The sequence below is a fragment of the Macaca thibetana genome, chromosome 9 (genome assembly GCF_024542745.1).
Source record: "Macaca thibetana thibetana isolate TM-01 chromosome 9, ASM2454274v1, whole genome shotgun sequence".
In the NCBI taxonomy this organism is placed as follows: Eukaryota; Metazoa; Chordata; class Mammalia; order Primates; family Cercopithecidae; genus Macaca; species Macaca thibetana.
This window is the reverse complement of record NC_065586.1, coordinates 110,242,147-110,258,005: the sequence shown is the minus strand read 5'-3', so window position 1 is coordinate 110,258,005 and position 15,859 is coordinate 110,242,147. Positions and strand designations below refer to the sequence as shown.

Sequence of the window (15,859 nt, the reverse complement as noted above, 5' to 3'; positions counted from 1 at the left end):
CCTATTTCACAGCACATTTGCTGTGTTTATAACTTATCCTTGGGCCTCTCTCTAAAGACAGTCTCATCAATGAATCAACTGGAAAGATAGCTGGACCTTAGAACTGTGTCAGAAAATAATAGGAAGGCTATATTTTTCCCAAATATATTTAATAGACGGATAGTTTTAATGGCCAATAATCTATTAAGTCCTCGTCAGTGTTTACAGTCTTTATTGTAAGATTAGTATCTCTTCCAATATGAATATGAATGTATATCATTCATTTATTTAGAAATAGTCCTTTAACCACTCTGAATTTGAGATCACTTGATAATTTTAAATTGTTTTTCATAAACCTTCTTACTTGTTCTTCCTGCCAGTTTTCTGAGGTAGAGAAGATATATTATTCTTTTTCAGATGAGGAGATGGTGATTCAGTAAAAAGTGAAATGACATGCTAAAACTCCCATGACTGAATCATAAGAAACCTGAGACTAAAACGTAGGATTGTAAAATTTGCATTATATTTTCTTCACGTTAATGGTGCTTTAGAATTTCTAGATTATTCATATGTAACCACTATATAAAATAGTTTATAAAGAACAAGAAGACATGGTTTGTAACTTGGTTATGATCATTCGATAGGTGAAATGTCTAGAAGATGAACGATTAAGAACAGAAGATGAATTATCAAAATATAAGGAAATTATTAATCGCCAAAAAGCTGAAATTCAGAATTTATTGGACAAGGTGAAAATTTTTGATCAGCTACAGGAGCAGCTTCAAAGGTACAAAATGAGCAACTTCTATTTGTATTAATAAACAAGCTTTTAAATTTTATCTCGAGATTTTCTAAATGCAATTGTTGCATTAAACAAGAACAATTTTTAGAATTTTACTAGCTGAAATTTTTAAATTTTTTCTCTTTATTTGAACTTCTTTGGATTATCTTTGAGTTCCTTCCTATCATGGTTTCTAAAAATCAAAGTTTATATTCCTTAAACATTGGTAGTGGCAATTTATGGCAGAATAAGTTGAGTCTCTTATCCATTCCTTAGCTTTCGAATTCTGTTGCTTATGCACAGTGTTTACTTTTTCTTCTAAAAGGTAAGTCTAGCTCTAGATCTTTGCATGTGTGTTCCTTAAGATCCGGAGCTGACATTATTCCTTGGCTCCTTATAAAACCATTTAAGTAAACTCGACTTGTGACATTACTTGACAGAATGTGGATTCATTTTGAAGCCAGGTAACTTCTTTTCCACACCTTGCTGATAACTAAGCTGCTGAGTGTTGCTAAAAAAAAATCTCTACCATCATTCAGATTGATTCTGCTAATAAATTCATGATCACTAACCTCAATTGGAAATATTAATGCACCTAATCTTGCCATGTGTCCTTGGTCAGAGATTCTCCACCCTCTTCATAACATCTTTTCTAAACCCTACCGTTTTCTTCACACTTCAGTTTTTCCTCTTATTTTTCTATTTACTCTTGGCAAGTGTTTACTTCTTCACAGAAAAAATGGGAACTGTCAGGTAACAGCTCTCTCAACTTTTTGCCCTCAGTCCCATGAACTGCCTGTATCTGCAGCCATATTTTCTGCTGTTACCATGGAAGAATCTCCTCTGTGAATCAAATTAGTCTTTCTACTTCTGCTGTGGATTTCATCTCTTCTGCCTTCTTGGGTTCTGTCTTGATTATTATTCTTTATCCTTTATGGCTTACCTTTCTCCACTTTCTTTTTCTTTCTACATTTAAACATAAGTGTCTTTTAAAAATATCAAAACTCCTGGCCGGGTGCGGTGGCTCATGCCTGTAATCCCAGCACTTTGGGAGGCCGAGGCGGGCAGATCAGGAGGTCAGGAGATCGAGACCATCCTGGCTAACATGGTAAAACCCCGTCTCTACTAAAAAACAAAATAGAAAAAATTAGCCGGGTGTGATGGCGGGTGCCTTTAGTCCCAGCTACTCGGGACGCTGACGCAGGAGAATGGCGTGAACCTGGGATGGGGAGCTTGCAGTGAGCTGAGATCGTGCCACTGCGCTCCAGCCTGGGCGACAGAGCGAGACTCTATCTCAAAAAAAAAAAAAAATCAAAATTCTTATAGCTTTGCCCTGCTGCCTTATTTTTCTCCTTTCCTTTGCAGCCAAACTTTATAGAATCTTCTGTATTCATTCTCCATTTCCTCACTTCCTATGTTCTGTACCTCTCCAGTTCATTGTAGCTTCTATCCCAGCATTTCATTAAAAATTACTAATGCCTCCCTGCATATGGTAGACATATCTCAGACCCACCCTTGCTTGAATTTTTATCATCTTTAAACACTGTTGAATTCAGTTGTCTTTCTTGATAGGCTTGTTCCTTTGGCTTCATTTCCATCACATGCTGATTTTCCTCTCACCTTTTTGGCCACCGTCTCTCAATCTCCTTGGCAGGCTTCTCTTTCTCTCATAAAGCCCTCTTGTTCTAATTTTATTGTAACTTTGGGTGACCCCAACTGGTTTTATAGTATGCTGCAGGACTTTTGAATCATTATCTTTAGCCCTTTTCACTAAGCTCCAGGCCCAAGTATCAAAGATACCTCAAACCTTAGCATGTCCAAAATCGGTTTCTCTGTCCCATGCTTCTCCTCACATGTTCCTAGGATGAATGATGAGTGCAGCATCCATGTGACTGTCCAGCTCAACAGGTTGAGGGCCATCCACATTTCTTCTTTCCTTCCCCTCACACATCTAGCCAGTTACAAAGTATTCATGATACTGAGTCTGTAACATCTGTCAAGTCCATTCACTTTTTACCTCCCCGCCGCTACTACCATAGTCCAAGCTATTATCAGCGCTCACCTGGAAAACTGCCACCATTTGTATTTTTTCTGCTTGTATCCTCTCTAATCTATTTTCCACACTGTGATTAGTATAATCCTTTTTAAAAAGGAAATCTAAAAACTCTTCAGTGATTTCCCACTGCCTCAGAGATTGTTTAGTGAGTTCCATTGCCTTAGCATGGCTTATAAGATTAGTGACTTGTCCCTTGCTGCTTCCATGCCTTCCCTTTCTTCACCCTTGTATTTCAGCTGTAGTTGGTTAACAGATGTTAATGGATTGTTTCCTACGTGCCAAACCCTGTGTTAAGTGCTTGGGATATAGTACAGTCCTTCTCTTCATCAATACTGAACATCTGTTAGGACCAACAAAAAGTCCTCTTACTCCCTTCCCAGCCTTCAGCACATACTGTTCCCTTTACCTAGAGCATATTTTTTTTTCCAGTAACTTCTGCTTTAGGTCAGGGATCAACCATGGCTTACAAAACAAATCCAGCCCACTTCCTCTTTTAGTAAATGAAGTTTTTTTGGAATACATCCACACTCATTCATGTAATATCTGTGGCAGTTTTCATAGTACAATGGCAGAGTGGAACAATTGCAGCAAAACCATGTGACCCAGAAACCTAACTTATTTACTATCTGATCTTTTACAGGAAAAGGTTGCTGATTCCTGCTTTAAGTATTAGTTTGAGCATCACTTAGACTAGTTTAGGCAAACCCACTCTGTGCTTTTATCATCAAAAGTGTTTTTTTACACTCATAATTTCTGCCCTTGACTAAAAACTCTTTGAAAGCGGAGACCGTGTTGGTCTTGCTCACTTTTCTTTCCAGCTTTTATTTCCTGGCATATATTAGGCATTTATAAATATTTGGATGAACGAATAGAAGTACCTGTATTAAGCATTTGACTAGATGCAAATTCCCAAACCATTAATTTAATGTCTTTTAATGGTTTATTTTTTTCTTAAATATAAATTTTGTTTTTTAGAGGTAAGCAAGAAATTGCAAATTTGAAGGAAGAAGTGGAAAGTCTTAATTCTTTGATTAATGACCTACAAAAAGACATCGAAGGCAGTAGGAAAAGAGAATCGGAGCTGCTAGTGTTTACAGAAAGGCTCACTAGTAAGAATGCACAGCTTCAGTCTGAATCCAATTCTTTGCAGTCACAATTTGATAAACTTTCTTATAGTGAAAGTCAGTTACAAAGCCAGTGTGAACAAATGAAACAGACAAATATTAATTTGGTAAGTATAAATTTACATTTATTTAAAACAACGTAACAAGCACAAATTAAATTTCCCTAACAGTATAAACGTCGTGGTAGTTGAATTAAGTTCTTTCCCGGGCACTGACTTTCTGACAATTTCAGCTGCTGTAAGAAATGTTGGGTTTTTTTCCTCAACTGTTATAATTTATAATAAAATTTCTTCCTAAAATAATTATGAAGAATATTTTACTTTTGAAAATGAGAAAACTGGTTTGTGTCCTTCCTAACTAGAATCATTATATATTTTTAAAATGTACTTTAAATTTCTATTTTTTTAATTTATGAGAATGTCTTCAAGTTACACATAAAAATGATTTGAGACTTTAATCCAAAAATTCAACAACCTGTATCACATGTTGCTTGGTATGTATAGAACGATATGCTCGTTAATGTATCCCCCTGCTTTGCTATATGGGAACTGTGAGAAGCTCAAGTAAACAAAAGCTGGTAAGGAATAATAATAGAACAGTCTCCACTGTCAAGAACCTTAGATTGTTAAGGTAATAAACTGAGCATTAATGGAAACAAACATACTAAAATTGGTGGTTTTTGTTTTACTTACTATTCAGGAAAGTAGGCTGTTGAAAGAGGAAGAACTGCGAAAAGAGGAAGTCCAAACTCTGCAAGCTGAACTTACTTGTAGACAAACAGAAGTTAAAGCACTGAGTACCCAAGTAGAAGAATTAAAAGATGAGTTTGTAACTCAAAGACGTAAACATGCCTCTAGTATCAAGGATCTCACCAAACAACTTCAGCAAGGTATAAAATTCTTCCACACTTAGACCATGAATGTGTTTGTTTCTTTTAATCATTAAGGATTTTCTAGAAAAAAAATAATTTTTTGTGGTTCTACCACATTGAAGCTGTATGTTCTCTTTATTAATATTAGTAAACCAAATTCTTAAACTTCTTGCAATTTCATGAATAGTCTTTTATCCTAAAAGATATCTTGTATGCTAAAGGACATTTATTCACAGAATCACAAAACATGAGAATTGGGAAAGTAATGTTAGGGCATTAGTATCTAAACTTGTGATCACATACTCCTGTCAGTAAAAAGTGCTTAGGCATTTGTTCTCCAATTTATATGTGTTTATTTATACATTTTAAACATACGTTACTCTTTTATGTATATTAGAAAACATGAAAAATAGAAATTTTTAAACATCTATCTTTAAATATCAGTATAAATAGCAGCTCTGATATCTTCTCCTTTCACATTCCTGTGATTTCTTTTGTGCTGCATCTAGGCTACCGGCATCTAGGGTGCAGATACCCCAGATGCGTCCTCTAACTTGGAAATCGTTGCAACTTAACTCTTCACCTGGGTCTCAAGAAACAGACCCCAAAAAGTTATAAATTACCCAAGCATAACAATTGACTGCTGAACTAGATTCCAGATTTCTTTCTTTTAAAAAGTCATACAATCATTGGGTGTCTGTGTTATATGCTTGGGATACAAAAATAAGTAAGACACGTATTTTAACCTCCTATTCTCCACTATTTCCCATGGCTTTATTTGTGTTAAAATAGGTTGAAACATAGTAATAAGCTAAAAGGGACTTAGCATTTACTTAATATGAATATATTCAGATATTTGCCATAGAATTTCGTTTGTTTTTGTAGATGTAATTGAAGGGAAATTTGGAGGAAATTTCTGGTACTGTAAAGAACTTCTGAATCTTTCAGTACTTTAAAAAGTTAACTCCACTGTGATTAAGTGATGCCAGTGTCAGTTATAATGTTGTTTCTGTATATTTTGTACTTGTACATTTCCAAATGACATTTTATATGAATGACATAGCCCTCTGCCTAAAGTATGTATTCAAGAACTTTCTCTTGTCTATGCCATTTTTGCCTCAGTGATTTTAGCAATTAAAGTCAGAGATGGTAGGAGCAAATGGTCCTGATAACTGTGACAAATAATCTTCTTTTTCCTATAGCACGAAGAAAATTAGATCAAGTTGAGAATGGAAGCTATGACAAAGAAGTCAGCAGCATGGGAAGTCGTTCTAGTTCATCAGGTAAAAAACTAGTGGCTCTAGTTGTTATTTCATGATTGATGTAAAAATAAATAGCATTTTTGGCCAGGTACAATGGCTCACACCTGTAATCCCAGCACTTCGGGAGGCCAAGATGAGTGGATCACCTGCGGTCAGAAGTTCAAGACCAGCCTGGTCAACATGGAGAAACCCCATCTCTACTAAAAATACAAAAATTAGCTGGGTGTGGTAGCTTACGCCTACCTGTAATCCCATCGGGAGGCTGAGGCACGAGAATCACTTGGAGGTGGAAGTTGCGGTGAGCTGAGATTGCATCACTGTGCTCCAGCCTGGGCAACAGAGCAAAACTCTGTCTCAAAAAATAAATAAATAGCATTTTTTTATTTTAAAAAGTATTGATATGCTTTGTTTCAGTTTGAAGTATGAAACATAGTGGTTACATATAATTATATTGTAAAAAATGTTTCTGGTTAAATATTTAAGTTCTATTCATTACCCAGGATTTCAGATATGTCATGAGGTTCTATGCAATCTGTGTCCCTACTTTCTTTTTTGTTCGTTGTGTTTTCTTTTCTTTTCTTTTCTTTTCTTTTTTTTTTTTGGAGACAGGGTCTTAACTCGGTCACCCAGGCTGGAGTGCAGTGGTGTGACTTTGGCTCCCTGCAACCTCAACCACAATCTTCCCACCTCAGCCTCTCAAGTAGCTACAACTATAGGCACATGCCAAACGCCTAGCTAATGTTTATTTTTTGGTTTTTTGTTTTTGTGTTTGTTTTGTTTTGTGTTTTGTATAGACAAGATCTCACTATGTTGCCCAGGCTGATCTTGAACTCCTGGCTTCAAGTGATCCTTCCACCTTGGCCTCCCAGAGTTGTGGGATGACAGGCGTGAGCCACCGTGCCCAGCCCCTTCTTTTTTCTAGCCTGCTGCTGCTTTATTCTGTGCAACAGCTTCCTCTTCTGTTTTTTAAAATCAGATTTATAAAGAGATTTGGTGTACAGTGGTCTCTCTCTTTTTCTTTTAACAGCCAAGAACCAATGAAGATGTCATCATTGTGTGCCAGAGTTTTACATATATATGCACATGTATATATTTTTAAATCTTTTAGTTTTTCTCATGATAGATATGCCTATGTTCTAAAGTAAAAATGGGTAGAGTCTATAAAATTATGATTGATACCATTATGAAAATGATAATTAGCAAAATATCAGTATGTCTTTTTTGGAATGCCAAGAACCATGCTAAGCACTTGAAACATACCATTTACTCTGCAAAAAAGTCATGTGAGGTAGGTATTATAATTCCCATTTTATAGATGAGGAAACCAAGATTCAGAGGCTGCATGATTCACCCAAAGTCCACAGTGAGAAATCTTTGGCTCCAGAGTCCTTGCTTGGCAGTATACTATATTGCCTCCCAGAGGTTGCACATTAGTAGAAAACCATCATCAGCTGTTATAGTAGTGGGAAAAAAATGTGTAGTAAGAACATGGATTTGAAATTATAGACATGTATTTAGATCCCAGGTCTGCCATTTATTCATTAGATAACTTTGGATAAGATATATTACTTTGGATAAGAGATATTACTTAAAGCTATAAAATGGGATTGGAAAAAACTAATCTTTGTAGGGTAAAGAGGATCAGATTCTTCTTACTGATGTTGGTAAAAGTAATACCTAACACTGCGTAATGCTTACTATATGGCTTTTTCGAAGCATTTCACATATATTCATTTAAATGAGGATAACAATCCTGTGAGGTAAATAATGTAATTTATGCCACTTTAAGATGACATAACCAAGGCACAGAAAAGTAAATACCTTGTCCAAAGTCACACAGCTAGTAAGTAGAGGAGTAGTATTTGAACCTAGGCAGGCTGGCCTCAGAGCTTAACCCACTATATTCTAACCTCTGTTTCTCTGTCTCCTCTCGTACCTCTGTTCCTGTCCTCCCTTCCTCCTCCTCTCTGCTTTGTTCTATTATAGTTTAATTTTGGTCTCACTTTAGACTTGTTACTCTTTTTGAGATCCTTGTTTCTCTTATTACCACTTCCTGAGAGACACAGTATAGACCCTGTTGATACCTCTGTCACCAGTATATTCAGAAACAAGAACCTAGGCCACATTGACCTGTGTTGTCTTCTGTGTCCAACTCTGTTAGAGTGAATATTTGAAATGATACTGGAATAAATAATATATGAGATGAGAGATGATGTTAGATTAAGCACAGTATCTAAACCAATTTTTTTTTTTTTTTTTGTCTTCAGGGTCCCTGAATGCTCGAAGCAGTGCAGAAGATCGATCTCCAGAAAATACTGGGTCCTCAGTAGCTGTGGATAACTTTCCACAAGTAGATAAGGCCATGTTGATTGAGAGGATAGTTAGGCTGCAAAAAGCACATGCCCGGAAAAATGAAAAGATAGAATTTATGGAGGACCACATCAAACAACTGGTGGAAGAAATTAGGAAAAAAACAAAGTATGTATTATTATGGTAGCATGATCGGTCTTCAAAATACTATTACTCATATGGCAAAGTTACTGTTTTTAAAATTAGTCCTATCAAGAGCCTGTCTTTCAAAAAATAATTATAGTTATTGAGTTCCCAGTCTTTTATGATCACCTATTAGGTTCTAGGTTTTGTGAATACTAAGATGAAATAAAACACGGGTCTTTCCTTTAAAGTGATAGAGAGTTCAGTCAATGTTAATATTTTTAAGATACTTAAACAACTTTAGATTTTAAAAAGATAATGGTTTGCTTAGCTTTTTATTTTCATGACTGTGGCTCTAAGAGATATATATGGGGTTGTGGATTTTTTTTTCCTGTTGGGTAGGACATAGTGGGATAATTTATTGAGTACCTAGTAGTACAAGGCACTGTGCCTATGGCTTAGCAATATCTCATTGATTGCTTACAACCACTCAGTGCATGAGTTCTCTAATTTTGCAGATAACTGGGGCTCAGGTCAAATCACTAAATGTTTCAGGGCCACCATTCATCACCTGTGTGACAGACCTAAAGCTGAAGATCCAAACCCAGCTCTGACTAACTCTGGGGAGTGCTGCGCCAAATTCCTCTCACAAATACTGTTTTATGTAAATAAAAGTTGTTTTTATATTGTAGGCCTTTTCCAATGACTTAATTTTTATTTTGAAATAATTTTAGACTTATAGGAAAGTGTGCCTGTGACTTTTAAAAGAAAGAGCATAAAATACAGCAAATTTTAAGTCTAATAGTAGGAAAACAGAAAATATTAACAAATTGGAGCAATAAAGAAATTGTTCAGCTAGGTATGGTGTCTCACACCTGTAATCCCAGCACTTTGGGAGGCCAGAGGCTGAGGCAGGAGGATTGCTTGAGGCCGGGAGGTCAACCAGCCTGAGCAACATAGCAAGACCCCATCTCAAAAAAAAAATTATTCAGGCATGGTGGTACACGTCTGTGGTCCTAGCTGCTCGGAAGGCTGAGGCAGGAGGATCACTTGAGCCCATCCAGTGGAGGCTGCAGTGAGCTATGTTTGTGCCACTGCACTCCAGCCTGGGTGACAGAATGAGACCTTGTCTCTTTAAAAACAAACAAAACAGCTCAAATTTTGATTAATAAGGAAAGACATAGAAAAACAATGTTTATATGTCTTTACTCTGAATGCTACAATAGAACAAAAATGAGGTAGTTTAAGAAACCATCTGAATAAGGAGAATTCTTTCCTAATATAGTTAGGTTATTAACCTAATACTTATTTTATGCTTATCTTTATTATTAGTTGACTTTTGCAAATTCCATTTTTTTTTAATTCTACAAGTACACAACTGATACTATCATTTTCTTTTGCAGAATAATTCAAAGTTATATTTTACGGGAAGAGTCAGGCACACTTTCTTCAGAGGCATCTGATTTTAACAAAGTTCATTTAAGTAGACGGGGTGGCATCATGGCATCTTTATACACATCCCATCCAGCTGACAATGGATTAACATTGGAGCTCTCTTTGGAGATCAACCGAAAATTACAGGCTGTTTTGGAGGATACGTTACTAAAAAATATTACTTTGAAGGTATTTGTATTTCTCATTCATATGCCAACCAGTAAACATGGCAAAATGATGCCTGTTTCACAGTCTGATCTAGCAATTAACTGGGCTGTTTCTGTAATGCAAGACAGTCATTTTACCCGAAGATGAAGTTTTGTGATTTTCTCTTTTTAAAAAGTATAGTTCTTTATATTAGGAAAGATGAAAAATAGCAAAAATTAATTTTGCTATTTGATAGACACTAAGATGTCATTAAATTTATATTGGATGGCTTTGACATATAATTAGTTTTAATTACTGAAACAATTTTTTAAGATTATGGCATTTCTGATTTATTTTTCAGCTTTATTTTCTTTTTCACAGTTAATATTTGACCCAACTATTTTATTTTTGCTGTGGGTGGGCCTTGAAAATTAGTACTGAGTTTAAAAATAATTTTAAAATCAGTAATAGTAAGAAATTATTTTATGCATTAAAAAATTGCTGTAGCTTCAGTAGAAAGTTTGAGTATTACTTTGAAATGGACAGGAGTACTTTACTGAAAACAGCTGGATCGCTAGTTTATCTGACATAGCATTTAGGGCTAACCACTCTTTCATTTTCAAAATTTAGGCAAAAAATAGTTCAAACTGAATTGTTTTCTTTATTATACTTTTGTTTTTCTCTTCCCTTTCCCCTCACCCCAATTATTAAAGGAAAATCTACAAACACTTGGAACAGAAATAGAACGTCTTATTAAACACCAGCATGAACTAGAACAGAAGACAAAGAAAACCTAATACAAGCCTCCTGCTCAGTAAACAGACAAAAGCCACACAGGAGTAGGTGCCACTGACTACTATCGTTGGACACTTTCTTCCACTTTTTGTTTCAGCCAGTAAAAATATTGTTTTGCTTCATCTGTACACAGAAAATATCCTTTTACAATATGAATGCATTGCTATATATACTGTAAGACTGAAAGCTTTGATGAAGTTTGTTTTTGTATGGTGTAATATAACAGCCTGTCATTGAATCTAAACAACTTAATTTGCTTATATTCATAAGAAATGTTGAACATTACAAGGGCTTTTATCAAGCCCTTTGTTCATATTTCTTCCCTTTAAAATACGTAATGTCAAAAATGACTCACCTTTTAAAAATTATGTATGAAAAGACAGGTGGTAAGCATTCAGTAATACACTATTTCTCCAACATCAAGACAGCTTAAAAAAATGATAAAATTTTTTATTTTTATACTCCAGCATATTGGGTGAGTTTTAGGGATGCGTATGAATACTTAAATCTTCTAATTTCAGTTTTAATGAAAGCTGAACTTAATAGGAAAGCTAGCTGTTGGTAACCAGCAATGATCAGTCATTATTTACCTCTGTCAGGTTTTCTTATCGGTTTTAGGTACTTTTTTTCAGATTCTGATTGTTTGAGTTAATGGTTGAATTTTTAAAGTTTTTAGTTACTTAAAATATGATTTTAAATTACATATTAATTTATAAAATTTCTGTGGAGTTTACTTATATTTTAAATTGTGAAATGGATCCTATCATGAGAACAGAGAGATGAATGGTTCTTTGAAACTGAAATACTTTAGTTTTACTGACATTGTGTAAAGATAAATATTTATGAAGAACCACCTTCCAAAAGAAACCAGCATATGGCACTATAAACTATTTCATTTGAGCACCATTCTTCAACATTGATATATTAATTATGTATTGTAGTGGAGTGATCATACAGTTCCCCCACATGTGATGTTTCAGTGTATTTATTTAAAACATAAAATAGTCCAGGTGCAGTAACTCACACCTGTAATCCCAGCACTTTGGGAGGCCAAGGCAGGAGGATCACTGAGGCCAGGAGTTTAAGACCCGCCTTGGCAACATAGCGAGACCCCCATCTCTACAAAGAAATTTTAAAAGATTATCCAGGCATGGTGGTGCATGCCTTTAGTTCCAGCTACTCGGGAGGCTGAAGTGGTAGAATCACTTGAGCACAGGAGGTCAAGGCTGCAGGTGAGCCATGATGGTGCCACAGCATTCCAGCATGGGCAACAGAGCAAGACCCTGTCTCTTAAAACAAAACAAAAAAACCTCACACGTACCTAAAATAAGTATATATCTGTAACCAAAGGAACTTAATTTTTGAGCCAAATTTTTCTATCTTGTTGGATTTTTTACAATATTTATTTAAGATATACACTTAAGTGTTGCCATAGTATCAATATTTCTATGTCATTGAATTTTTTCTCACCCCTTATTATTTCTCACTTACAATTTCTGAGTGATTTTTCATATTTCATTATCTTCAGATCATTACTATAATAAGATACCTTGGCTCTTGTGCAGATACTGCAGCAAGCCTTGTTTGGTTTGGATTTTTGCCTCCCTTTTTCTCCCATTAAGGGAATTAAGTTTTGGGATGATGGATTAAAAGCCTGTAAAGAATTGTATGGGCTCTAAAAGTTGGGCTCATGGTGGCAATATCCTTTTAATGTGTTTTAACATTTTTTAATCAACATTGTTTAAAAAGATAATTTACTAAGGATTAGATTATTTAATGAATGTCTTTTTTTCTATATATTGAGTTAGATGTTATCCCAGAACAAATATCTTTTCACTTCAAAATGAAAATATGTGTTCAAAGATGTTTTATTTTTAGAATAGTTATAAAAACTATTAGTCTTAACATAATGTGTCTTGTTCTTTTTACCATTAATAATTTATCAAAATGAGAGGGAAAGTGCAATCAAATCTGAATTATTTTACCATTTGTTTCTAGACACACTAAACACTCCTAAAGACTACTTTGTGTAGGCAGCATAACTAAATTTTTCTAGTTTCTTATGATACAGATTCATAAACTACAGTATTTGGATTTTTTCCTCCAAGGCACAAAATGTATAATGGAGACCAAATAGTGATCAGATCCATAGTATCCTATGCCTCTACACTTTAAAATGTGTATACATTTTAGACAAAAATGCACACTCCAGTATTAATATTTGTGCTACCATCTACTTGGAGAAGTTTAGTGAGAAAATTTTAGAAGAAAACTATTATAAACAATATTTTGACTCTATTACCTTTTTTGCCTTACAAATTTTAGAAACTATGGAAATTTTTTAAAGAAAATGCTTTAGTTTTCTTTTGTTCTTCAGTGTCTACTGTGTGCTTTTGTATATGGATCAGGACTGAGCAAAGTAATCTACATGTGTCAGAGATACCTATCTCTAATTCACAGACAGCTCCTGATGTAAGGATTTAGAGGGCCTTCTGCCCTCTAAATACATGGCGAGAAGAATGGGGTATCTGGAAAAGGAAAATGATCTGGATAAATCTGAAACCTGGAGGGAGGTTTGTTTTATATGTTCATTATTGGTTGTACATATCAAGGCTGTTTTGGTTATTTAGCAATATTTTCGTTTATTTGAGCTGGAAGTGATTTTTTTCTGTGTATGTATATGTATACACTTAAATAGGTTTTAATTTTGAAGTGAATATTTTCCGTGACTCCATTTTCCCATACCACTTCAGACTTTAGCCTGTTTAGTTTTAAGGACTGAAAATGGTAGATTTGGGCAGAAGAATAAATTTGAACTTTGATGGTGTTTTTTTTGTTTTTACTTTCTATCTTCATACCCATTTAAAGCGATTTAGCTTGAAATTAAATTTTATCAGGCTACCAACATGTTATTTATTTATTTAATAAATGCATTTATTGAAAACCTATATTATTGTACTGGCACCATACAGGGTATTGTATTTATACTAGTGAGCAGACCAGGGCATTTCCATCCTCATGGAGTTTATGGTCTAATCAAAATAGCTGGGGCCAGGTGTGGTGGCTCACCCCTGTAATCCCAGCACTTTGGGAGGCCGAGGTGGGAGGATTGCTTGAGCCCAGGAGTTTGAGACCAGCCTGGGCAACATGGCAAAACCCCATGTGTACAAAAGATAGAAAAAATTAGCCGGATGCAGTGGCACATGCCTGTGGTCCTAGCTACCCAGGAGGCTGAGTTGGGAGGATCATCTGAGCCTGGGAGGTTGAAGCTTGCAGTGAGCTATGATTGCCACTGTACTCCAGCCTGGGTGACAGAGTGAGACCCTGTCTCAAAAAAAAAAAAAAAAAAAAAAAAAAAAGGAAAGAAAATAGCTGGGAGAACTGGGAGACAATCAGAGCAGATCTTGGACTTCTGTGGCTCATCTCAGCCCTTTATAACTAGCCTGAGAAGAGGGTTTATCTACTTGTGCAAGTGGCCCAGAAATCACTCTTACATGAGGCTTTGGAAAATCCTTGCAAAGGTACGCTGAGAGTAAATTACTGTTTTCCTGGTGGTTCTGCATGTTTCCTAACTTTTGTCACAGTTTAATGTTTATTATTTAAGAAAAATTAAAAAAAATCCAAAGACCAGAAAATGGCATTAGATTTTTTACCATTAAATTATTAATGCCTATTTGGTGCTCATAAAGATTAATCATGTCACGCATGTTTCCAAACTTTCTTTTGCAATATATTATTTTCTAAAAATTGTTATATGCAAATTTAAACCAAGATTTATCAGTAAAAGAAAAAAATAGAATCCTTGATAATGTAAATGTTATTAGATATGCTACCCTGGTGAAAATATTTTTATAAATCATGTTGTCATTTATGCTTTATGAATGGTAATTCCAGTAGCCTATTTTTTGATAACCTTTTTTTTAAAAGCAATTTTTTTTTGGACACCAAGATTGTTGATTTTTAATTAACACCAGTTGGTGGCACTAGAAACCTGAAATTTTTCAAGGATGAACAAAGAAAAATTGAAAAGGTAATCTAAACATGGAGAATTTTTAGGAAAATAAATGAAAAATATAATTGTATATTAGAGATGTATTTTTCTTCTGGAATGGAATTCTTTTTTAAAATGCAAATGGCTATCCATTTTGACTGCAGTGATGAAACTTGTCTTCCAGAAGACATATATATATGCGTTTATGTGTATTGTACAGATAATCTTTAATTTGATTACACTGTTTGTTGTAAATATGTTTCTGTATAAAATGAAGCTTTTCAAGAGGATTCTATGTATATATTGTACTTATTAAATAGGTAATGCCTGTTTACGAACTTGTAGTTTAATGGCATCTTTAATTATTTGTTTATATACACCATTTGCTAAACAGACTGATTCTTCAGACTGTTGGCAAGGCTTATTCAAATAGCTTCAATTTTCTTTTTTTTAACTAGACTGGGAATTTTTGCTTTCTATAGTTGTCTTTATTCTGTCAATATGATTGGAAGTCAGTGAGCAATAGTAAGCAGATTTAAGTTGAATGCTAAGTTGTATTTTGAATTTTTGTTTAAATTATTGATAGCAAAACTTAGCCTTTGTATTTATTGGTTTTCACACTGCTGTAAAGAACTGCCCCAGACTGGGTAATTATAAAGGAAAGAGGTTTAATTGATTCACAGTTCTGCATTGCTGGGGAGGCCTCAGGAAACTTGCAATCATGGTGGAAGAGGAAACAGGCATGTCTTACATGGTGGCAGGCAAGAGAGAGAAAAAGGAGGAAGAACTTGCGAACACTTATAAAACCATCAGGTCTTGTGAGAACTTAACTACCACGAGAACAGCATGGGGGAAACCGTCCCCATGATTCAGCCACCTCCCACCATGTCTCTCCCTCAACACTTGGGAATTATGGGGATTACAATTCAATATGAGATTTGAGTGGGGACACAGAGCCAGACCACATGAGCCTTTTACAGAAGGCT

At 35.1% G+C, this 15,859-nt stretch overlaps 1 protein-coding gene across 1 annotated transcript in view; it reads left to right on the top strand.

Annotated features, from left to right (window-relative positions):
* The window catches only part of CCDC186 (coiled-coil domain containing 186), a 53,855-nt gene extending 38,647 nt beyond the window's left edge, over window positions 1-15,208 (top strand). Inside the window, exons 11-17 of the mRNA XM_050802684.1 lie at window positions 624-766; window positions 3,792-4,047; window positions 4,640-4,829; window positions 6,014-6,094; window positions 8,341-8,551; window positions 9,910-10,129; window positions 10,801-15,208. Of these exons, the coding sequence (XP_050658641.1) occupies window positions 624-766; window positions 3,792-4,047; window positions 4,640-4,829; window positions 6,014-6,094; window positions 8,341-8,551; window positions 9,910-10,129; window positions 10,801-10,884 (1,185 nt within the window). The 3' untranslated portion in view covers window positions 10,885-15,208. The remainder of the gene's footprint in view (window positions 1-623; window positions 767-3,791; window positions 4,048-4,639; window positions 4,830-6,013; window positions 6,095-8,340; window positions 8,552-9,909; window positions 10,130-10,800) is intronic.
* The last annotated feature ends 651 nt before the right edge of the window (window positions 15,209-15,859 follow it).